The sequence below is a fragment of the Schistosoma mansoni genome, chromosome W (genome assembly GCF_000237925.1).
Source record: "Schistosoma mansoni strain Puerto Rico chromosome W, complete genome".
In the NCBI taxonomy this organism is placed as follows: Eukaryota; Metazoa; Platyhelminthes; class Trematoda; order Strigeidida; family Schistosomatidae; genus Schistosoma; species Schistosoma mansoni.
The window spans coordinates 41,502,181-41,526,474 of record NC_031502.1 but is presented as its reverse complement, the minus strand read 5'-3'; the positions used below and the strand labels follow the sequence as shown (position 1 = coordinate 41,526,474).

Here is a 24,294-nt window from a genome sequence, read left to right as displayed (position 1 = left end):
TTAAAGTTTGTTTCTTCCGTTCAGATTGTCATCGAAAATATCATGACGACATTGTAATTTTGATAAATCATGATATTTTAATCGTAAATTCTGTTAGATATTGACAAAAAAGAGAGAAATATTTATCAAAATGTTCTGAATTACAAGCATTTTTTTGAATTCGTAGCAAAATTGTATCTGTTATACACACTGATATATCATTACAAAATGTGTGAAATCTGCAGCCTATAGTCAATAACAGTCTAATCCTTACAGTAACATCAATGACGACATAATTGATTCATGTTATACAGAATGCATAATTGAAGCCTTTATTTTTTTACTTCCAACAATCAGAGTAAGGTGATCTAGAGCTTTGTTTAATCACATTTCTCCAAAAAATTTTGTTGCATTAGAGATAAGTCAATAGACTGAAATAAATGTTTTAGTGGTTCGTTTCATTAAAACTCTCATGTTAAATATACATAAATTTAGCCATCATAGCAAATCAGTAGAATAAGGATAATACAACTCATACTGGACTTAAATTATAAAAATTTAACTTCAGTCGATTATGTAATTGAGTAAATTAAAACAATGTACCTCATATATAAGATGTTGAATAGGGAATGAATGGTTTGAAAGTATTTGTTATAAATGGAATCCAAACAATACATTATTGTTTAAAAAAAATACACAAAGGATTAAAGAAATCATAAACTAAAAACTGGAGAATCATATGATAAAGTATAAAATAGTGAGAAAGGGCTTTGCGGAGATCTCAGTATTTTCATAGATGAAACCATGAGTCGATTGAAGCTAGACCACCATGGAAAACTTGCAGGCACTGGATGGCCGTTTCGTCCTACTGTGGGACTCCTCAACAGTGAGCATCCACGATCCCGCCTCGTGAGATCGGAACCCAGGATCTTCCAGTCTCGCGCCACCTGACCACTAGACAACTGAGCCGGCATCCAATGGTGTTAATGTCTAACACTAACCAATCCACGAAGTTGAGCAACTGTTCACCAATTGTCTTCAGTGAGTTGATATCTTACAATAGACGTGGTTGAACTCCACTGATCACTGCTTCTCACTAGAACTCCAGGAAATATCTCTTGAAGTGAGTCACTAGTGAGCATATGATTATAATCAATCCACATTTATTAAAAAGTTAAGATATTAATTCCTAACAGGAAGCCAAAGTAATCGTTTCCACAAAATATTATTTCAAATGCATAAAGTATCTAAATTAAGACTGACATTTCAATAAATCTTTCTAAATATTCAGTATGAGTGTATGCTTACGAATAATTACTGACTTTAGAAATCAGTATCAATCTAATAATTTCATGGTTTTGATGATTTCATGTTGGTCAAAATTATTCCCAAGTATTTGTATTAATAAGGTGCTGAATGCTCCCTTATAATCCTTTTTAAAAAAATGTATTAGGGTATCAACCTAAAATCTATCCTTTATATTACTTTGGTACACCAAGAATAAGCTCTTTTAGCATAGGATAACAAGCAGGTGTTAGGAACTATAAATTAGCAGAAATAATGAAACCTTAAAAATCATAAATATAATAAGCTTAGGGGTAAGTTAGTTTCACAGTCGTGCAGTCTGAACGTTTTCATGTCTTATTTATGATGGAGATGACTACTGATTCTATTCATAGTCAGTTACTTACTATTACAAAATTCATTTGTCTTTCTGTATTCATAGTTTAAATCTCCACAAAAACCCCTCTGATAATTTCTGTATTCATTTTAGGTATTTCGAAGTCAAATGTATATCTCAATGTTGTTTCAATTAATTGCTTGTAAATATTGAATTAAATCAATAAAATTACGAAACCATATTTATCATTCAGTCTAAATGAAATGCATCTCATTCAATGATATATTAGGTAAATAAAAATTATGCATGAAAACATCTGTTATTTTACTATTATCTCTTGTGTAAGTCAAGTGAGCCGTAAACTAGTGTGTTAGGTAATAAGTTAGGACTATTTGTATTTTTTAAGTGTAATAACCGTGATCATGGTTTTGTTAGATTATCAGGTAACACATCTTCGTTAAGTTATGATACTTACATGATCAGAGTCTATCACCGTTGTGGGACTTTGATGTAATTCAGAATTGACGCATGTAGGAGTAGTCTTTTTTTGCCAAAGAAATTAAGAACAGAAATCAAAGAAAATATCTAGATTTCTAGAAGTCTAATAATAGGAATATATCTTCAGTAATGATTACTATGGTTGCCCACCTCAGCATTGTTCATGAGAGAGATAAATTGCATCATAGAAACTTTATAGAAAATTAATAATTGTAGACTAGTTTGAACCAACACAAACTAATATTTTAGTTTAAAAATTCGATCTTCCGAAAGAAACTGTCTAAATACAACAAGTGAGGAAAATTTGTGAGATACTACTGAATATCAAACTAGTAAGATTCAAGTCGCACACTGAGATACTGGTCACTGTGATACTTTGGTTACTGACTATTTGATGCTAACTGTCTTCTAAGATTATCTTTCAGTGGTTACATTTTCGGCAAATCTGTAACCTAAATCATAGGCAAAATTTTCAGAATAGGTTTATACTTGGGAACTTAGCCTGTTGTCAGTGAAACGCAATTCCACTTGTTCTCGTAAGTATTACTGTATCAATCAAACCGTTTCCATCAAATCGATTGTGTCACAAAAGCGCGATAGTGCCTCTATAACAAGATTATAAACACTTACTAAACTTCAATCTCATCAAGAGTGAAGATGGAACAGAAAGTGGTTAATATTTTAATATAGGGCCAGTCAAGATACCTCCCTTAACAATTATTCATGTATTTTAAATGATGGATGAGTGATCAGTTTTCAGAATAAAAATATTATGAACATTCAAAGAAGTGTATATGGAATTTAAATGTATCCCGAACTCAGTTTATTCTATCGACCAACTGACGCATCCATGAATAATGTTAAGTTTTCACGGTTGAAATCACGAGTTGATCTGAGCTATAGAACCCAGTATGAGACTCCTCAGCGGTGCACGTCCACGATCGTGCACACGGGACCTGGGACCTTCGGTTTCTCATGTGAACACTTAACCCCAGACCATCGAGCTGGGATCCTATGGTGTTAATATCCAACTTCAATCGATTTATGATATTACGCAATCCTTTGTGCATTGTCTGAGGTGAATAACTGTCACATACTCAACACGGGTTGAACTCCAACACCGTTAAATACCGGCTCAGTGATCGAGATGTTAAGCGTTCGCGTGCGGGACCGAAGGCCTTGGGTCTGAGTCCCGCATGCAAGATCGTGTGTGTTCATTGCTGAGGAGTTCCACATTAGGAAGAAAAGACTGTCCAGTGCTTGTGGGTTTTCAGTGGTGGTCTGACTTAGATCAAATCGTAATTCAAACTGAAAATACTACAAACTCCACAAATCCTCATGCTGATAATATTAAATTCACAAAACTATTTGTACTACTTTCTGATTTAAAGTAGTATGACTTGTATAGAGATAATAAGATGTTTTTTCTTGCCATTTACTCATCTCTTTATGATAAAAATATTTTCACACATTTCAGGTTTGTCAGGAAATGTTGTACAATCAACTTATTACTTAAATCTGCTGAATAACTATCTGATATAAAAACACAAGTAGTTTTTCGTGAAAGGTCAGAACGTTTTTAGAATCTCATTTTATGTCTCAGTTATTGACATGTTTTTAAAATCGGTATATTCCACAGAAGTAAGATAATCTCACTTACAATGTCAGCTTGAAAATTTGATATAGAATTACGGTGATATGTTCCATTGGGTTTTGTTTTCACCTAAAATTTTAGAGAAAATAGATACCGATGATAAGATGTAAATTTCAAGTGAATGATGATGTAAACTCTTAGGTTTAAATATTTTTGTATAGTCATTTTTTTATTGGAAAAATTAGTTGCTTTCTTACCTAGTAATAATACGTATCATAATAATTATTATTGAGACTCCTATCATTATCACTTGTATTATAAGTACTAAATTATTTTCGTGATTCTTCATCAATATAACCCTATTCTTATTACCTAGACACATTTCTTGTAAGCGTGCCCAAAAATTTAGATTTCAGCCTTATTCTTTTCTTATGTGAATCAAGTCTGAGCCATTGTGGCAAGTAATTTTATTCATTTCTGAACTTTCATCCAAAACGGAATCCATAAGGATGGATTTTATTTGTGATATTAATAGGCATATATAAAACTCATAGTTGATGAGGCTATCGTAAAAACAATGCTGATATCTTACAGGAAACAATAACTGCAATCGTCTTTTTCCAATTCTGTTTTTCACATGATCTTCGCATTTTTCTGCATAGCTGTAGTTGCTTTTAGTTAGTTAAATTCCTGTATGCTTGAAGGTCATGTTTTTATGACCATATATATTTGCAGTTATATCATTTCGACAGGACTATAGCTAATGGACGATTTTGGAGCAATGGTAAAGTGAAGTGTAATTACTAGGGTCGGAACAGAGTTAAAAATTAGTGTGAGAAATTAAAACTTAGGCTTACAAATTATAGCTAAGGTTCTCATCACAAACTAGCATCTGTTATAATATCAAATGTTATTTAACCATATGGATGAGTGAATTTCGCTCGAAAATCCAATCCGATTGGTTCGTCCATAAATTATAATCCTGCCTCAAGTTTTCCTATAACTTGTTTTCACCCTTGGTTTGTTAGCCATCAAGTATTGATATGTTGTGTACTAGTTGCCGCTGCCGATTACATAGAAAACCAATCTTATTAAATATTATGGCTTGGAATGAAAATTCCTCGTAATTTAAACAAAATATGCGTATAGTTTCTTCATGCATAATTTAATCAGTATGGTTTGCTTCGACTCATTGTTCATGTAATTTATTTCTATTTACAAAGGTTGACTATTCCTAGACGACGTATTACAGCTTAAATATATAGGTCAAATGAAATACACTTTAATAGCTTTAGATTAAGTTTGATGGCAAAAAGAGATCAATTGAAGACGAGCTTTAAATTTCATTTATTTATAGCTAATTTATTAATACGAATATAATTGCTTCATGTCATGCTAAATTATCTTGATTCGAATATTTAATGACTGTCGTTAACCAGTATCTAATGTGTGACTTTCCAATAAATATAGAAGGGGCTTAAGAATACAATTGCTTTATTCGTCAACAAAGAAGTAAAAATATACTATGCATAAAAAGCATCGAATGCAGTAGGCAAATGTATGATATTCATGATCTCGAGAGCATCAAAAATCAAATTAAAATAAGCTTTATGGGCAATGAAAATTAGAACGATTTTAAATTAGAGGGAAGTGGTATCCAGCGATGCCTAGGTTCAATTTATTCTGTTCCTAATAACAGTACATATGACATAATATATCTTTAGCTCAGATAATGTTATCATGAAATGGAAAACTAACAAAATACTTTGTAATTAATAATTGACAATTAAATGCTATAAATAGTTTTCCTGTTTTACTTGTGATTCAGATCGCTCCGTAGACGGATGATTCGTATAAGTGTGATATAAGGCATCAAAATGACTTTCAGTAATTGGTTCACAAGTTTCCAGAAACTAGAAAATATGAACAAAAGAAGACAATAATACAATACAATATATCACTATACATCAGATGCAATGGAACTTGATAGTCATTACTTCTATTTTCAATAAATGTTTACTACAGTTTAGTCATCGCCTATTATCAGCAATGAGTATGCTTCCTCTCTCCAGACTTGTCTCCTGAACAAAGGCCGTAATATTAAGAGCAGAGCAAAGTTTCTCATTGGTTCACTAGATTATATCAGTGCTTAATGAAACTGCTATCAATTGATTTCAGCTTCTAAACCAGCTCTTCTGCAATTATCCTTAAATCCAGTTTACATGTAACTTTTTATTAAAGATATTTGTGAGATTTTCTTACACTTACTTCGGATCTGACTTTCGAAAAACTACAAGTTTAAGGAGTGATCAAGTTTTTTCATGAAAAAAAGTTACTACATAGTGATTAGGTACACACTGTAGTCTTTTAGAAAATCTAAAACAATATTACAACGTTCTAAAATGTAGCTATTGGGTTAATTAAGTCAAACTTCAGTCACCTATATTTCGCTTATGATGGTCTATCATAAAAATATGTTATCGTTTGCCTTGAAATTCACGCTTACTCAATCGTCAATAAAACACACTTAAACTTTTAAATAAAAAAATCAGTTTCTCCATGATTCATGCTGTTTGGTTATTTGAACAGCTGTAATTTAGGCAAACAGGTTTAGAGCCACGTGGCGTGCAACTATAATAATTTTACAGTTTCCTTCATTGTGATTGGTATTAACCTTAGGCTAGAGGAAAAGATGATTGGATATTAACTAGTTTGATTTGTGTGGGCCTATAATTTCTTCCAAATCGATTCTCCAACATTTAACAACAAGAGATATATGTAGCATTATTTTAATTATTTACCGTGACTTTTGACAAATACCATTTATTCGGTTTAGGTAGTCGAAAAAATACAAGATTAGCCACTATTTATTTATAAACTTAATATAAATAATTCCAACTATTGCACTCAAGAGCAATGCTAAGTGAATTTAAACTTCACCCCATCGCACAAGCAAGTGGTTATCAGGACTCAGTGGCCGAGTGGATAACGCGATGGCGTTTGAAGCGAAAGGTACTAGGTTCGAGTCCCAGAGTGAACATCAACTCTGAGATGCAGGTACATCCAGCTGACGAGTCCCAAATAGGAGGGAACATGAGTCCTGGATTCCACTGCTAGCCACTATCCATCTTTGCTTACCATGCTTGAGAAATAAGGCTATATTGAGGCAATACGCACAGTATGCACATATGCCGATTAGAGACTGACCAGTTGCAGTCCTAAAACATCAATGGGAAGATTCAAACAAACAATACTAAGTGAATCAAAATATTAAAGTTTCAAATTCATGATTCGTTACGTGCATCCACTCTTAAAGTATAACAGGCATATTTCAAAATCCGAATTGAACTTACCATTCTTACTTCATCTTCTTGTTGATCACTTATTGAAGGGGATTCTACACGTATTGATTCTACAGGAACATCTTCCAGTTTACTTGGGGTGCTACTTTTTACATTGTTGCTATCACTGACAAAATTATTATTCATTATTGTAGAATGACCATACGTGTCACTGACCGAATTTAGACTGATCTCTTTCTGATTTTCAGTATATACTTCTGTCTTTGTATTATGAGTAGCTAAGTGTTTTGTTGAGTGACCGTTCTGTTTGACCGTATTCTTCGGTGATGAAATAGAGTATAGGAGAAACAGTGATTAAAGAATCAATTTTTGTTTGGAAGCATTAGCCATTAAACTAGAAAATTATTTTATTTACTATCCATATGTTGTCATACTTTATATATAATTACTTATACAATATAACTACTTGATATGACTGTCGTCATACTCAATTCATTGTAGTCCATTGAATCCCATTTCTAATTCTTACATCGCTTGTTGGGAATGCACAAACCGAACTCAGAGTACTATATAATATCAAAAAGTATCAGTTTAGACAGCTGTAACTGAAGTTAGTGAAAATGAGTTGATAAGCTGATCGTAAAAAATACATTTACGAAAATTGACTAGCTCAATCACATTTTGATAAAATACATATTCTTTTAAATAAATTAGATATGTGTCTTAGATAATCTGCAAAAATGGGCAAATATATGAATACTACATTGATCAATGCTGTCATTTTTAATTTGATGACTGATACAGAGTGGTTGTGAGCACTGAAGCCTATCATTGAAAGTACTACAAAAAATGACAGTGTATATATTTCTAGCTACAGGTTGATTTAATTTCCAAGTTGTGGCGTTTGCGAGTACATGTCGCCAGATCACTACATTCAATTCACAGACAATTTGTTTACACATTTCTAGTAATATCATATCATCATTTAAAAACACTTTTTTAAAACTATAGATTCGAACTTTTAGGTTTATTATAGCACTAATTTGACTATATATACTAAAGGTTTAACAACACTTACTGAACCAGGCCATTTTGGTGATTCGAATACGTATTCATCTGAAGCTGCAAATAATGGAGTCCAATCGTCCTAGTAAATTAGTTTTTTTTTTAAAAAAAATTATATAAGTGATTAGTTTACTCATTAACAAATGGTTCATTTAACAGTTGTATATTAGTTACTTTAGTATAGTTTTAATGATTTACCAAATCCTAGCTAAAAGAAGTTACTATAAATCTTTGGACAATTTTGGGAACATAAACACCTGTAGATTATTTCTTTTTAAATGACTTCAAACACATCAATAGTTGCAGAAACATCATTGTATCCAAGCTTATAAATTTCCTGAATAACATTTGACGATCGGTTATAACCAAGGAACTTATTTAATGACTGTCTATCACCTCTTATGTCATCAATCGGATATAAAATAAATTTTTTTTTACTGAAAACCATTCACTTAAGTTTATTAAATTAATTAATCTTATGGTTAAATAGTGCTTGACAGCAAACTCAATTATTTGAACAGTATTATACCACTCTAGACAAGTCATCATAAGAACAGATAGTTTTCTATGTAAACACGTGAAAGTACTAGTTAAACTTTATAGTATTTGCAGAATACAAATAACTGATTAATTATTCTTTTAAATTTATTCAGTATCGAATATCTGGTTGATCGTATTTTGATATTTCTTGAAAATAAAAACCTCCAAATTGTGTCTTTTAAATCAACGAATCGATGTTTGAAACATTGCACTTGTTACAAAATATAGAAGTTCGCAAAGGAATTTAACACCACAGAGATCGCTTAAGATATTAATAGTGTAAATATTCCTGTTGATGAGTTTGGGATCCACTGCCGTTATACTAAACATTCTTTGAGTAGCAATACATCAACGTAACAAATTTACCATCTATCATTTGCACTCTTGAAGATTATAAGCCTGAAATCAATTCATCATTAAAATCTTGTCACTTACTTCTGGAGGATATTTAAATGGTAAGTCACCATAATTTAATTCTAATGTAGTATCGACCAAAGAAGCTGCAGGATATATTGGTTCATTACTTTTTAATAATTTCTTGTCGATTTCATAAGCAGGACCAAATAAGCGATTATTTTTTGACCATTGTATTATTCCATTACCCAAATCAAGAAAACAACCGATTACGTCATCTTTACGGAAGGCCTAATAAGGAGATGTTAAGAACAGATGGATAAATGTTATGCGAACTCTGAATATACTGCAAATCAAACGAAAATTAATAAAATGCTGGCAAGAAAACTTTATATGACGTGAAAAGAAGAAGCACCACACAATTACTCACTATCATCCATAGGCACTCGTCTCACCATATACATGGAATATCTTTAAAGTTTAAATCTTAAATAACTTAATACCTGTTGTGCATTCAGTTTTACTTCGCGTAGAATCCTTGAAAGTGTTAGTACTCTCAGTGAAATTTTTACGTAGTCATTTCTTGATTTCACAATTGCTTAACTTCAGTCCGTTCACAACATCGCGCAACCATCTTTCAATGAATGAAGTAGATAACTGTTTGACCATTGACATGGGATACCAGTGGATAGTGGCTCAATGGTCTGAAGGTTAATCCCAAATAACAGAATGGAAGGTCTTTGGTTCGATCCCTGGTGAGGTCATGGATAGGCACTGCAGAGGGTCCAGTACTAGGAAGAATCAGCTGAACAGTGCCTTTTTATTTTGATAACCGTCTAGCTAAAAATCCGACAATCTCCCCAGACCCTCAGTGAAAATGTTTTTTAATTTAATTAAATGACTAATTGTTTTGTCTGGTTTGAAAACAAAGCAAATAATCTAAAAAAAATTCAATTAACAGTTTGAACTAGAAATAAATTACATAGTTATTTACCAAACATGTGTACACGTATTTGTTTTGATACCTGAAAAACATTTATCACTTATTGGTTAGTTGAAATTACTAGTTGAGTCTAGTCTAATTGTTTACTTAATTCATATGAATAGAAACAAAGAAATCGCAATAATTTGTAACAAGTTATGAGTATTTTCATAGTTGAAAGCGTGAGTCAATTGAAGCTAGACCACCAAGGAAAACCTGAAAGCATTGGACGGCTGTATCGTCCTATTATGGGACTCCTTAGCAGTGCGCATCCACGACCTCGCCTCGCGAGATTCGAACCCAGGACCTACCAGTCTCGCGCCAGAGCACTTAACCAAGTATTTGTATAAAAGGTTTGCAGACTTTGTAAAAGCTGATGTCATTTTGTTAATTCAAAGTTATATAAACTGTTTAATATTATAAAGGAAGAAAACTGTATAACTGTGCATGTTTGGATTTGTGATCAATTAAGCTGATTCCTTAGAGAGCTGAAATTATTATAAAGTATCAAAAGACATAAATATTATTCAGTAAACTGACTAATTTTATATGATAGAGAAAAGCATGTTCCTATAGAAAATAAAAAGATTTAACACCACTTAAAGTACTGTAAGAAAGGTGTTTTATTAATTGTACAACAACCTAAAAAAATCAAGATATTTTTATCTGAGTTATTTAACACCAGCTGTTGAACTGCTAACATTGTTTTTCACAATATTCAAGCAACAATAAAAAAGTGAAACTTATTTTGTTGAATTCAACTGAAGTTCTTTACTTTTTGTAATATAGACTAAAAGAAAACTATGAGATTAGATGGTGTTTGGAGGTAGCCAATAGGAAACCCTGAACCCGAGTTTCGTGCTACTTGGTACTCGTCAGCAAGGTGTACCTGTAATCTTGAGGGAACTGGTGCTCCCTTACGGATTTGATCCTGTGTCACTCAGCTTCGCAGCCAGTGGCGTTGCCGCTAAGCTATCCGGGCCGCGACCGACCTCCTGTAGGACTGAGATGTAATCACAATTGATTGATCACTGGGTGGTGATCAATGTCATGTGTGTCAAGTTCTTCTTAGTGTAGATCAAATGCTATCTATCAAGTTGCAATGTGACCACTAATGTCACCACCCAGTGATCAATCAATTGTGAAGCTATGAGATTATTAGTTACAATTCAAGTTAATAAGAACTTTTGGTTAGGCAAAATATACAGTCATTGTAAGCTACTGAAAAGCTGAATAATGAAATCAGTAGTACAGTATAATAGTCAATGAATTTTAAAATTTTTCTAACTCTGATCTTGATGAAAGATATTTTAAAATTATGCATGTAATATAGACGATGAATGAAATGTTTGTTATTATGTACAAATTAGTTCATAGTAAAGGAGTGTATTTACCGTATTTTAGCCAAATATGACCATTCGATTATTAGAAAATTTCAGTGTTCAGAATAAATGAAATCAAAACATCTAAACACATTAAGATTGGGAATCTTAACGTATACTGATAATTACTTTTGTGTACTGATGACAAATATAATATCGATTGTCATAAAACTAATGAAACATACGGAAATTTTTGGTCTACATCTATGTATCCCTATCATATAGGCAGTACAAAACGAAGAAATTGATTCTACCACTTTTTATAAATGAAAGCTAAATTCTTTAAGGAGTTAAACAGAAAGACAACAAAATCCCTAAATTGATATTTTAATACCAATGTTAGGAGCAATTAATTATTCAAATATTCTTATTTCCAAAATAATAAAATCACTTTAACCTAACTTTTGTTTGAGAAATATATCTAATCAGGTTCATAATAGCTTAGTAAGAAATTTTGATTTCATTCATTACAAAGTAATGGATATGATGGAAACAAAATCCATGACATCTGAATTAAACGTATTAATCATTGGCAATAAAATTTAGGATAGTTTGATTTCTAACAACATTTGATCTCATTTAATCTTAATCAGATATAATTACACTGATCCAAAGTGGCTTATATTTTCATATACATAAATACAGTAAGCCAACAATTTAATCATAGCTTAATATACATTTGATTAAGTATTTTTTATAATATCATATTGTATAGATATTGATGGTGTTCCATCATCTGAGGTGAGTGAGTGACTCTACTAGGTTATAGTATTTCATAATTGTTATCTCCATCGACTATATATGGAATAAAAATGAATTATTTAAAATAAACTCTATGATTAAGTAGGTATCATGACCAAGTTTTGATTTGATAATTTTGAATAAATTGAGCATTGGGTAGATTGTTATAAATAAATTAATATATTTGTAATATCCTAATGAGTAGAAAAATTAGATTATCTGACGTTTCGTGACTCGGTGTAAGCCACTTCCTCGGAGAATAAATAACTAAATTAACATTAATCCAAGTTTAAATAGTACAACGGAACAACACGAATATTAGGTGTGATCAATCAAAAAGCAGAAGAACTCCAAAGGATCTTAAGATAACACAGAATTAAAGTATATTACAAAACAACGAACACACTTTGAAATACTTTAGCTCGATTAAAAGAAAAATCCCATTCATTTCTGCACAGAAATGCGTCTACAAATTAGGTTGTATCGATTGTGATGCCTTCTATATTAGAGAGTCATCACGCGAAATCTTGACTCGTGCCAAAGAACATATAAGGTACACAAAGAAACCTCCTAATAGTCCTGTAGAGCTGGATAGACTCCAAATTAAATCGGTAATAACAGTTCATGCCATTTTCAACAATCATCAAATCGATTTCAAAAGTATCAAAATGTTACAAAAGGGCTTTTTCAATTACAAAGAAAGGAGAGTAGCTGAGGGGTTCCATATAATGCTTAATCCTACTGCTCTCAATAGAAAGGAAGGCCTTACCATAAATCCTACTTGGACTATCTATCCCAGTCACTTAGTCTGATATCATTTACAATCCACACTATTACCTTACGAATTAAACTCTATCCCTTGTCATTATAAAGGTCACACATTTTTCATCATTAACAGTGCACACATACGCACACACAAATTTTACATACACGTCCCTTATGAATCACCTTGACCGAAATGACATGACATTGATTTATTCAGACCTGTTTTTTGATTGATCGCACCTAATATTCATGTTGTTCCGTTGTACTATTTAAACTTGGATTAATGTTAATTTGGTTATTTATTCTCCGAGGAAGTGGCTTACACTGAGTCATGAAACGTCAGAAAATCTAACTTTTCTACTCATTGGGATATTAAAAATATATTAATTTATTTATAACAATTTACCCAATGCTCAATTTATTCAAAATTATCAAATCAAAACATGATAATGATACCTATATTATCTAGAATGAAGACGATAGATGAATGAATGAACTTTATTGCAAATAATCCTTTCAAGTTTAAAACTTAGTTTGCTTTTTGTTCAAATCATCTTATTTAGTGGATAATACAAATTTGGTTAACTTGTTTTAGTTAGCAACATTTAGTCATGAACTAATAAGACGTAAAAATTATATACAGATATAATAGTCAGTTAAGATAAATATTTATCATATAAATAAACAAATGACATTTATAAACCTTCTAACAAAAGAATGAAATCTTGATTAAAGTTTAAGAAAAATGCACTAGACAAAACTGTATACTACTGTTTTCTTGTACACAATTGAAAAATATTTACTTTCGAATTTATAGGAAATATAGAAAACTTCATAATGATTTCTTTTTAATACATTAGTTTGATGGAGAATACTGATGGGCGGCCTATGCCCCCCTCCATGAGGAGTAAAGGCGTTTTAGTGTCGGTTGCTATGGTAAGCTCACACAGCTTATTTTTATCTGACTATAAAGATCGATTAATGCTTGATTAAATCGAGTTGGCTCACACTCCCTCATCATCGCGCGTCATTTTGCTTTTTTCTCTCCTCTTCTCTTTCTTCGCTTCGTTTCTTCGATAGTTTATCTCGATCAACAATTGTACGAAATATACGTATTCAAAACCTCATTCTCGTATTTGACTTCTTTAATTCCGTTATACACTAAGGCAAGTTAAGTCAATGATTATATACGAGGATTGGCGACATGTATATTTCAATAACAATCATTCGTACGATCTAACTGGAGTCAGATAAAGGGCCACTAAAGCCTAAGTAAGTCAGCAAGTGCATTAGTTGATCTAAATAGAAATGTGGTAATGATTTAAATGTCTTTAACTTCAGATCTATCATTCTTATATCCATTGATAGGTGTTAGATAAGCTTTTATGTATAGATATCAATGAACTTTAGCTCACTTGCATTTCATAGCTCGTTAGTCTATTTCCGAGTTTCCTAAAACTTGTAAAACTATTTTGTACATTTTTGAAAGGCAAAATGTTACTCTGAATTTTTAATTATGCAACCCTTTTATCATACGATATACATCCGTAGATATACATTACAAAAAAATAAATATTGACAAAAGTTTAGAAAACTTCCTGATTTATTATTCTTCTTTTAATAAAGAGTCAAGTGTAATGAGATATTAAACCTGTAATGGATTACATCTACAGTATTGATCAAAGCAAATTATTTGTTTAGTAATATTGTAAATGTATTCATATAAACTATTATTTAATATCAGTGGAGTTCAACAGGGTCTGTTATGAGATAGTAACTCACTGAAGACATTGGTGGATGTGTCACTCAATTTCGTGGATTAGTTGAAGTTAGACATTAACATCGTCGGATCCCGGTTCAGTGGTCTAGAGGTTAAGTGTTCGCGCGCGAAATCGATAGGTTCTGGGTTCGAAACTCGCAAGGCGGGACCACGAATGAGCACTGCTGAGAAGTCCCACGATAGGACGAAACGGCCGTCCAGTGCTTCCAGGTTTTCCATGGTGGTCTAGCTTCAAATGACTCATGATCTCAACTATAAAATTACTATTTAATACAAAACGACATTTTTTTAAAAAGTGCTCACAATGACTAATTTCCAACAAAATGTTAAAAAAGACGCTACAGTCAATGCAATTAATATCTAACATCCTTAGACAACAGTTAAACGTTAAACTGTAAATTGAAGTGTATAAAAATTAACTATTAGTGAAAACTAATTTTTCAATGAATTAAAAAAAAGTGCGAACGATAAAAATCTATATGACTATGTGAAAATACTTTTGCTACACACACATTAAAGAGAAATAAAATTTGCAAGTTGTCATTTTCTTACTTCACCATAATTTTCAATGATATCACCATGAAGTTTTTTTCCTTGTGATCCATTTATACCAAAACCATCTCGATCAGCTCCATATCCAAAACCAAAACGATCTACACCAAGATCTAATGATCCATTTTCAAATGACCAACCAATACGTGCTAATCCAGAGTCTTCAACAATTCTCACTTCATAGTAATAAGCTCTGTCACCAAATATTCCCTATTAATTATATGAATATAACTCTTGTATTAATTAACATCCCTGTTGCTTTTATCGGTTTACAAAATGTTATAAAGTAAATAAATTATAATTTAGTTTGTTAGTAAGAGAGATTTTGAACGTTTGTATGATTTCTTTCTCCTGTAAAACAGGTTCTATACTTCATATTGCTAGTAGTTCAAAGTAGTCATCAATGAACTACAAGCGTTTGTTTCAACTTGTTAGATTTCAATGAGGATGAGATTTTCTCAAATTTGAAAAGACTCTGTTTTCTTACAACTATAAGCGTGTTTTGTTCGTTATTACTGTTTAAAAAGTTATCAGTGAATTAGAATAGCATCAATTGATAGATTGTAGAAATATATGTAATTCATAGCTAAGAATTCTTATCATCCATACGGATAAAAAGCAAAATAATTATTCTTTTATGGTACTACAAAGTTTGATATCCTCTTCATTAATTCTTATCAGGTAGACTAGAAAAATGGAGTAATCATATATTCAAGTACTGTTAATCATGCATGTTCTTCTTTTGGATTATAGTTTAAATTTGCAGAAAAAAACAGTATCTTGATATCTTTGTTATCTTTAGCAATAACCACTCCCAAGTAAACGTTTCTGTTTACTCGGGTTACAACTTAACCTATAAAATTGAAGAAGAGTTATATATTCAATGGAGGATACAATATTGACCTTAATTTTATGCCATCCAACAACTGGGTTACTGTCACTCTTTACGAATAGACTAAGATATCTTGAAATGGATTGAATCAATTCAAAACTTAACGTGTTTGTTTATCTCTCCAATTCAACCCTTAAACATTTTGTTCATTTAAAGAGAAAACATTGGAGAGTAGAAACCAAGGCTACAATTTTGACATTATGGATACATCTACAGAGAAACGTAGACAGTTTTACAATACCTAATCTATTCCATGTCTAAGTGGAATTGTTATGAACTAGAAGTAAATCCAAACTAAGAAATCTGAATACTACATCTTTTAGCTTTACCAATTATCTAATTGTGTTAGACCTCCAGAAGAAGTATTTCAAGAAAGATTTCATGCTGAAGGTTTGTTTCGAATATGCTGAGGTTGTGGTATCAAACAGTCATTTTTGACCAGTGACAATTATTCTTTGATAGGAATGGGTTCTAAATTAACAAAATAGTCTCACAAACGTAAGGTTATAATAACTAAACTCATGAACGAATCAAAAGTTTAAGCCAATAGTATGTTTACTTTGTTCACTCTAAAGCCTTGCCATCCAGTATTTTCTACAGCTTGTACAAATCGACCATTAGGTGAAACTAATAAATTTGTACTTGATGTTACATCATTTGGGTTCACCCGCCAACCAACATTCCGATTATATACAATTGAAGAATTGGGGGCGTATGATACAGCTACCCAATGTTTATTAGTCAAAGGAGTGGTTTTAGGTGGAAAATTGAACGGCTTGTCACCGAAGTTTACTTCAACTCTGGCATTCTTAAGTGATACGGCTGTAACAGAAATATTCAAAAGCGAACAAGATAATGGTTAATTTAATGGTTAATAAGACTTTAAAAATAACGTAAACCACTTCATAGCTGTCTAACAGTATGCTCTCACTTATTCATTATCTAATTTATTGAAACACACGTTAAAAACCTGGAAAACACATTTACACTACAGTAATAAGTTAACGATTTTGAAGCAACCCTAGTGGCCTGGCTGAATTGACTACTGAAAACTATATGATCGTGAATTGTTATTTGATTTTGTGCTCGACAGAAACGTCATATTTAAGGGGGTTGAACTAATTATTCTATAAAGATAATTTACGAAAGATTACACCTATAAACAATCAATTAATTGTTGTTTACAAATAGTATTTCTATAGGCCTTCTCAAACATTCAGAAACATTTCATTAAGGGTATTTCAAATCTGAATAAGAATGCTGAGTTTATTTTAAGCTATCTGAACATGATAGTGATATGTTTTCTCAGTCAAGCACAATGATTTAATATACACTGCTAATATAAATGGATTGAAATTTATTACATTTCAATGGTATCAAATTGTCATTAAAATGTATTTATCCAATAAAATACAACAACCGAAAAAAACTCCTTTTGGACTTTCTTTTAAATGTTACAGTTTGCATCAAATTTCCGGCATGTGAATAGAAGAGAGCATGGTGTACTGAAGAACGATAAAAATCGAAGTATGAAAATGTTGATTTTAATATTATTTGAAGTTCGAAAATAAAAAAGTAATGCAGTTTCTAGTTTATTGTGGCAGATCAGATTTGGCAAGACTCATCCTCATAAACAAGCTAAAGCTATTAAAGAACAGATGGAGTATCGCTAGCAGTAAAATCTAGGGCGCACGTTTCGTCCCGGATGTACCTGGACCCGATAGTTGTTGAGCACCTGAGAAATCTCAAATATAACGAAATGTGTGTCCAGAATTCCATTGCCAGCCACATTTAATCTATTCTACATTGGCTTGTGTCGTAATGGCGATATCTAGGCAATCCGCACATAAGCCAACCAAGCCTGATCAAACTTCAGTCAAAATATCAGCAACGAGATAATCCAATCTATTTTAAATTGAATTTAAATAAGTTCCTAATACCTTTGAATTCAATTTAAGTCTATCAACCTAAATAGTAGTACTTTATGTTTTATAACAGATGTAAGCCCACCATTTTAATAGAGGATAGATTAATCTTGAAAAGAAGTGAAGCAGTCATGGGTTATTTGTTTTGTCGCACCACGATTACTGGGAAAAAATAACTACCATGGGTTTGACAAATATCTGTATATTCATCCAAGCAGTAGTTTCTTTATGTGTTAACATTCTAAGTTTAGTTTTCATGAAATAAATAAAAGATGGTTTACTGAAGGGTACAATAAATGACTTACCAGGGAAGAGTGCTATATCTGGAGTTAATGTTTCAACAAGTTTAAAGTTTGGAGTTTCTAATAATTGACCGTTGTAACTATAATGTATATCGATTAGTCGATTATCTTTATCAGCGCTCGGATTTATTTCTAAATAACATCCAACTACATCTCCTGGTACGATTGGCATTCCGTAATCAATTGAATTATTGGCGTAGATAAATTTGCCAACTGGATGAGGATTATCAGCTGATCCAATACCTTTACATTGAAAAAATAAATGGGAAAAAGTATGGTAATATTTTATAAACATGCATCTGTTATTTCAGTTGTAAGATATTAAATGTTCCTCTTGTTTATTCTAAGGACTGAATTTTGATTAATCATAAGTAACTTAGGTAAGAGTGGCTAGTAGTAAATTCCAGGATGCTCGTTTGGAGGCTCATCAGCAGGATATACGGGCATCCGTATGGATGTTTAGTCAGTGGCTCGAACCCCTTACCTTCGCTTCAGACGCCCAACACTTCATCTAATGAGCTGCTCGTAAATTAATGACCATTTCGAGATAGTCTGCTCAGGATGTAGATACGCCAAAACAGATTGACCACTTACAGTCCTTAATATCAACAGCAGAAAGACTCAAAGACTTATAAAATAATAAAATTCTTCTCCATTGACAAGTTGGCAAATTTGAGAACTTGATGGCTCATTGGACAATGCGTTTGGCATATGAAGCGAGAGAAAATAGGTTTAAGTCCTAGATTGAACATAAAAACTGGGATGTAGATCTGTCCGACTTATTATTACGAAACAGGAAGAAACTCTCATCTTGGATTTCACTGCTAATCACTAACTACAATAAAAATTAAGATCTAATCGTGAGGGTATAGGTGGCCTTTTTAATTAAGGCTAACTATCTTGTCCTTCAAATAGATATTAACTTCAAGATGTACTTTTGACAAGAGAACACAGTACAGGTATGTAGTTATAATTGGGAACTGTCCCACAGTAATCAGTTTTGAGTTTTCTTCATAAAATATATTAACACAAAACCACTAAACCAGAAACGAATTCTTCGTAACATCAGCTAATTTAAAACTCATGATAATTATCACAGGTGATACCGCATCGTTTATTATGTCACTGAAGTTGAATTGTTGAAAAAAATTTAGCTGAATACACTAAAATATTAGGTCTTCTGCTCATAAAGGAAATATAGTTGATAAATAGTACGCTGCCCATTTTATCAATCTTATTACCTACAAAAAATAATTTATCGATAGTTCATCTTAATTTGAATCCAACTATCCTACTATATTTAGGAGTGTCCGAAACTTAGTTCTCATTCAAAAGACGAAATGTAACTAAATAATATGAGTTTAGTCAATTTATTTTATAAGCTCAATATTAGCACTTATATTCATTTTAAATTGAACCGGATAATTTACTTGCCAAAGGTTTGAATTGGTTGAAATTTATTACGATCAACTAAAATGTGGAAGCAGATTGATTAATCTCCAAATTTTATTTCATACATTGTTGGTTGAAAAAACTATTACAACAGAATCCTGAATAAAATTGTTATTGAATTAGATTTAAATACAGGTTTATAGATAATTACTGAGATATTGCATGATTCCAATGGGGAACAATTACCATAGTAATTATTGTTTCATATAAAATCTTCATTTATATGATACCAGTCAATCAAAAACTTTCAATGTTTTATGCTGAAGAAATGAATGATTTCTAGGATGACTGTAAATTTATTAAACAAACCTGTTTTGTCAGCTCCATAACCGAAGCCTTTGGAATCTGTTCCGAGAATCAGGCTAGCATCATTTGTTGACCAACCTAAACGTACTTGACCTTCTTCAAGCATACATGCTTCATAGTAATAAGCTCCTGGACCTTTCAAACCCCAATTTGTACGACAGCCCTAAATGTAAACAGAAAGAGGAATCAGAGGCAACTCAATATAAAAGTTGATCAAATGAAAACTTTTATGTCAATCACAAATACACCGACTTTTAAATATGTACATAATGTCTCTAGAAAGATTCGACTTTGCAATCGGCTTACTGAATATAGTGATTCTCAACTAATAGTATATACCCAGAATCTTTAACTTGATTTTACCATTTAATAATGTTATGTTGGTTTTATCCTTATTAGACTTGCTACTCTCATAACGTATTCATTAAAAAAGACTCATTGATACGGTAACCAGTTTTTGAGTAGTCTTTTTAACTTTCAGTGAATTCTCTGTTCTTGGTATTTGAGGTAAAATATAAACGATCACAATCATGTAAAACATTTGAACGTACAGCGGGTAGTAAAATGTTCTAAAAAACGTTTCCCTGTGAAAACTTCATAAAATGAGACCACTAATTCTGAGCATTTCATCTAATATGATCAATCAATTCATTGACCTGCTGAACGATATTGATAGTAACATTGATGACATCACCAAATGAAAAGGATGGCAATTATAATGGATGAGATCAAAGAACAAAAATGTGTACAGTACACAAAGGCAGTTACTAATTCCCCACTATCGGAACAGTTTTCATGATGATTTTGTTAACTGACACTTTATTCTGTTGGCTCTAACACTTTTCCAAATTTCCTCCTATTCTAATCACATTAGCACTTTGAGGTAAGGAGTGACCAGTGATAAACAACAAATGCAATCACTGCGTCAATTGATAAGGTTTTACAACCTCATCAACAAATTGATTGCATTACTATGAAATTATGTGCTGAATAACAGCACTATTCAATCAATGGTTCTGCCAAACAAAGGTAGTGGTTCAAAAATACTTGTAAAGAATTTCTTTGGGCCTCCACACAACGTATAGGTTCAAGGGATAAATCCAATGTTAGTGACAAAATACAGAGTAGACCTTTGAGTAATATGCTTTTCATTTAGTAAGCAGGTAAGTATTTTAAATGTGTCACAATTAAAGTATTAGGGTAAGAGGCAAATACGTTTTTCCTATTAACTCGTCAAGAATAGTGAGGCTCCTTAAAAGAATGGTCACAACGTCTAGTTACTTCAACTTCCGTTGTCATACTGGATAGAGATTAGTTCTTAAGAGTTCTTTTGCATGTGGAGGGGAAAATTCCACTTCATATATGTGTTCAATATCACTAATAGGTTTCGGATGACTTTGTATTGTGTTGGCATCTTCTGAAAACCAAATTTTATGTACTCTACATAGGTTTTGGAACATATTTGTAATAAGATTCAATGAAAATAGAAGTGGATAGCCTTAATGGACACTACTTGACACAGCTAATTCAGATAACAGTTTCATGTAGGCCTCCACTCGAATATTTGCATTTGATCGAAAAGCGGTCTGTAGAATGATGGACTGTAAAAAGACTTATCTGTGGGTAGACTGAAATAACGTTTTCATGTCAAAGAATACGACTACAGTAGGAATTCGGCAAACAAGTCCTTATTTAAAGATCACAGCTACATTTAAAATGCTTCAATGTTTCTTGGGTTTACTTACCTTAAGTTTCAATTAGAAGGCAATTAATTAGATTGGCTAAAGTTTTAAAGACGGTATCAATCAGGCTGATGTTTCTAAGTTGATCAAGAGATGGCTTCAGACTAAATTAAAAGATAACTAGTCAGTATGGAGAGCAGTCGAATGAACTTATGTTTAAATGTCAAAAAATAATGAATACCTCGATCAGTTTATCTAGTAATCTTAGGACATTATTATTATAGGCTACTGGATTTTATTTCTTTATTACTTTGAACTGGTAACTGTCTTTTTTATTTAGCAAAGTGGTGAGGATCCAATTTCAATCCAATTTCTGGCTAGCTATGGTGATAATCGACTACAGGGTAGCTTATGGAAAGCTGAAGTATTTCTAAAAGCTTTCTATCCACTGTTTTACTCCATAATACTACGGTAGATCGCGGCTTCACAAATTTTCACCAGTTTTACTGAATTTTTAAACTTAACAAAAAGGTAAGTTAGCATGCAGTGAACGAACACTTAAGTGTAAAAGAAGAATTTATTATTTTGTCAATAACATAGCCATCTTGATAACACCTTAGTTCATTCTTTAGCACATTCTTGAAATGTCCATTTCGGAGTTGGATTTGAAGGTGTTTTCCTTTTCTAGTTTTTCTAGACTCAGTAAGACGGCAAAACTTCCATTTTGCATGATTGAAACCCAGTAAAATTAGAGAATGAAAACTCCGAGAAGGTGATGGTATACATATTTTAATCTCTGAGTTCCTACAGTCTCTTAGATCTGGAGTGCACACTGGTGACTGGTCAGGTTCATTACATCTTTCCCCATAAATGTTTGTGGAATTTGAAACCCTTATTCGATTAAATGCATATTCACTGGTTGTTTACTTCAGTTCAACGCTGTCACAGTTAAAAGTAGAGGGTGCTATACTTTCAGTCTATAATCAAAAGAATCATAAGTAGATCAAGATAGTTGGTTAGATTTGATCCACTTGAAATGATTCACCCGTGTTAATTTAAATGCCTGTAATGATTTAACCATATAAAGGGATTGTGATAAAATGTCTCCGAATGATAGAATTAATACGAATATCGTACATATTCAGTCTCAAAATTCTATTTTCCTAAAACGACGAAAAATGGTAGTTTGTATGCAACAAATAATCCAAGACGACGAGGTGTCTAACAATCTGAAATTCAATTTTATGACTCTAGACCAAAGCAGAGCATAAGAGTGAATAATTCAAAGAAAAATATATTGCAAGATGGCTTACCTGCCATTCTGTTTCTGGCATGGCCGCTATATCTGTTCCATCAATATTTCTTCCTAATCCTTGTGTACAATCAGCTGCTGACATTTGCCAGTGATCTTCTGGTAAAGGTACTCGAATTGGACCTGGTTTACGATAAGCTGGTGGTAAATTTTGTAAAACATCAACATTTATTGAATTAGCTGGTAGAGGAGAAGGCGTCCCAGGCATTAAATAATACTGATCAGGTTCTTCTCCATAAGCAACTGGTGCGACACTACCAGACACTGGTAATAAAATAAAAGCGGGTTGAGAAAATCATTTTGTTTCCACAGTTCATTATTTTATGTAAAAAGATTCTAATTGATTATTGAGAAATGAAAAGCAGGAATGGCTTCCCTGTACTTATTCAAAATTTGTCAGAAACTACTGTTTGTAACTTATACCAGAATCATAAATTAGTGAACTTGAAGATAAATTTACTGGTAACATATCAGTATATGTATGAAGAATAGCGTGGTCAGAATACATGCAGGTTGAACAAACACACTGATTCCAAGATGATAACTATCTCAAACCAATTGTTCGGTAACCCAAATATAAAAATAGAGTCGATATGAAATTTAATGAAGTTTTGTAAATACATACGCAAACTATAACAAAGGTTGTAAATTGTTCAGATATCCAACACACAATAGTAATCTTGTCGGCATGGAGTTAAAAACAGTAAAAGGCCTCAAAAATAGTTACCGGTTAGTTCGTTATAGAGAAATATTTGTTTTAGAAAAAATAACCACCAAACCTTAAACTAAATGGTTTTTTAATCGAGGATTCAAAACTTTACACTAATATACAGAGATGAAATGAACACTATTAGTTCAGTAAAGTGCAGGCAAATACGAGCTCATACCACAGCTTGATAAGAGTTTACGTATAAATTCCAGAAGAAACTGCAGTCTCCAAACGAACCTATCCAGATTTTACAGCATCGTTCGTTAGATGAGTTGTGTTAAATAAGTTATGAAAGATGACAGAAACTTGTGATCAAAATGAAGGGCGTTTAACAAAAAACAAACTTTAAAAAACCGAAAACAATATCAGAACGCAACAACATAAACAATGGGCTAAAAACTGTTGAAAGTAAAGATACGTTAAATAAAAGTCTACAGAAATTTATTAATCACAAGATGCAAAAGGAAAATTTTAGATTATCAGTATAGGATTGTGGAGGTTGTTGAGTTTTGATGGAGATCATGAACTAATCAATGTTAGATATACATTATAAACTTGG

At 32.1% G+C, this 24,294-nt stretch overlaps 1 protein-coding gene and 1 non-coding gene across 2 annotated transcripts; one reads left to right on the top strand and one right to left on the bottom strand.

Annotated features, from left to right (window-relative positions):
- On the bottom strand, positions 1-23,234 carry Smp_194800 (SPRY domain containing protein; the record flags this gene model as incomplete). Its single annotated transcript, XM_018789729.1, has 11 exons — positions 1-90; positions 3,759-3,821; positions 5,510-5,605; positions 7,046-7,312; positions 8,073-8,141; positions 9,035-9,244; positions 15,156-15,365; positions 16,607-16,869; positions 18,278-18,517; positions 20,036-20,195; positions 23,028-23,234. 11 exons carry the CDS (start codon positions 23,232-23,234, stop codon positions 1-3), a joined length of 1,875 nt encoding a protein of 624 aa, XP_018655143.1.
- On the top strand, positions 6,664-6,730 carry Smp_tRNA_01022_Pseudo_TTG.1.1. Its single transcript has one exon. It is a non-coding gene (tRNA).
- Positions 23,235-24,294: the final 1,060 nt, after the last annotated feature.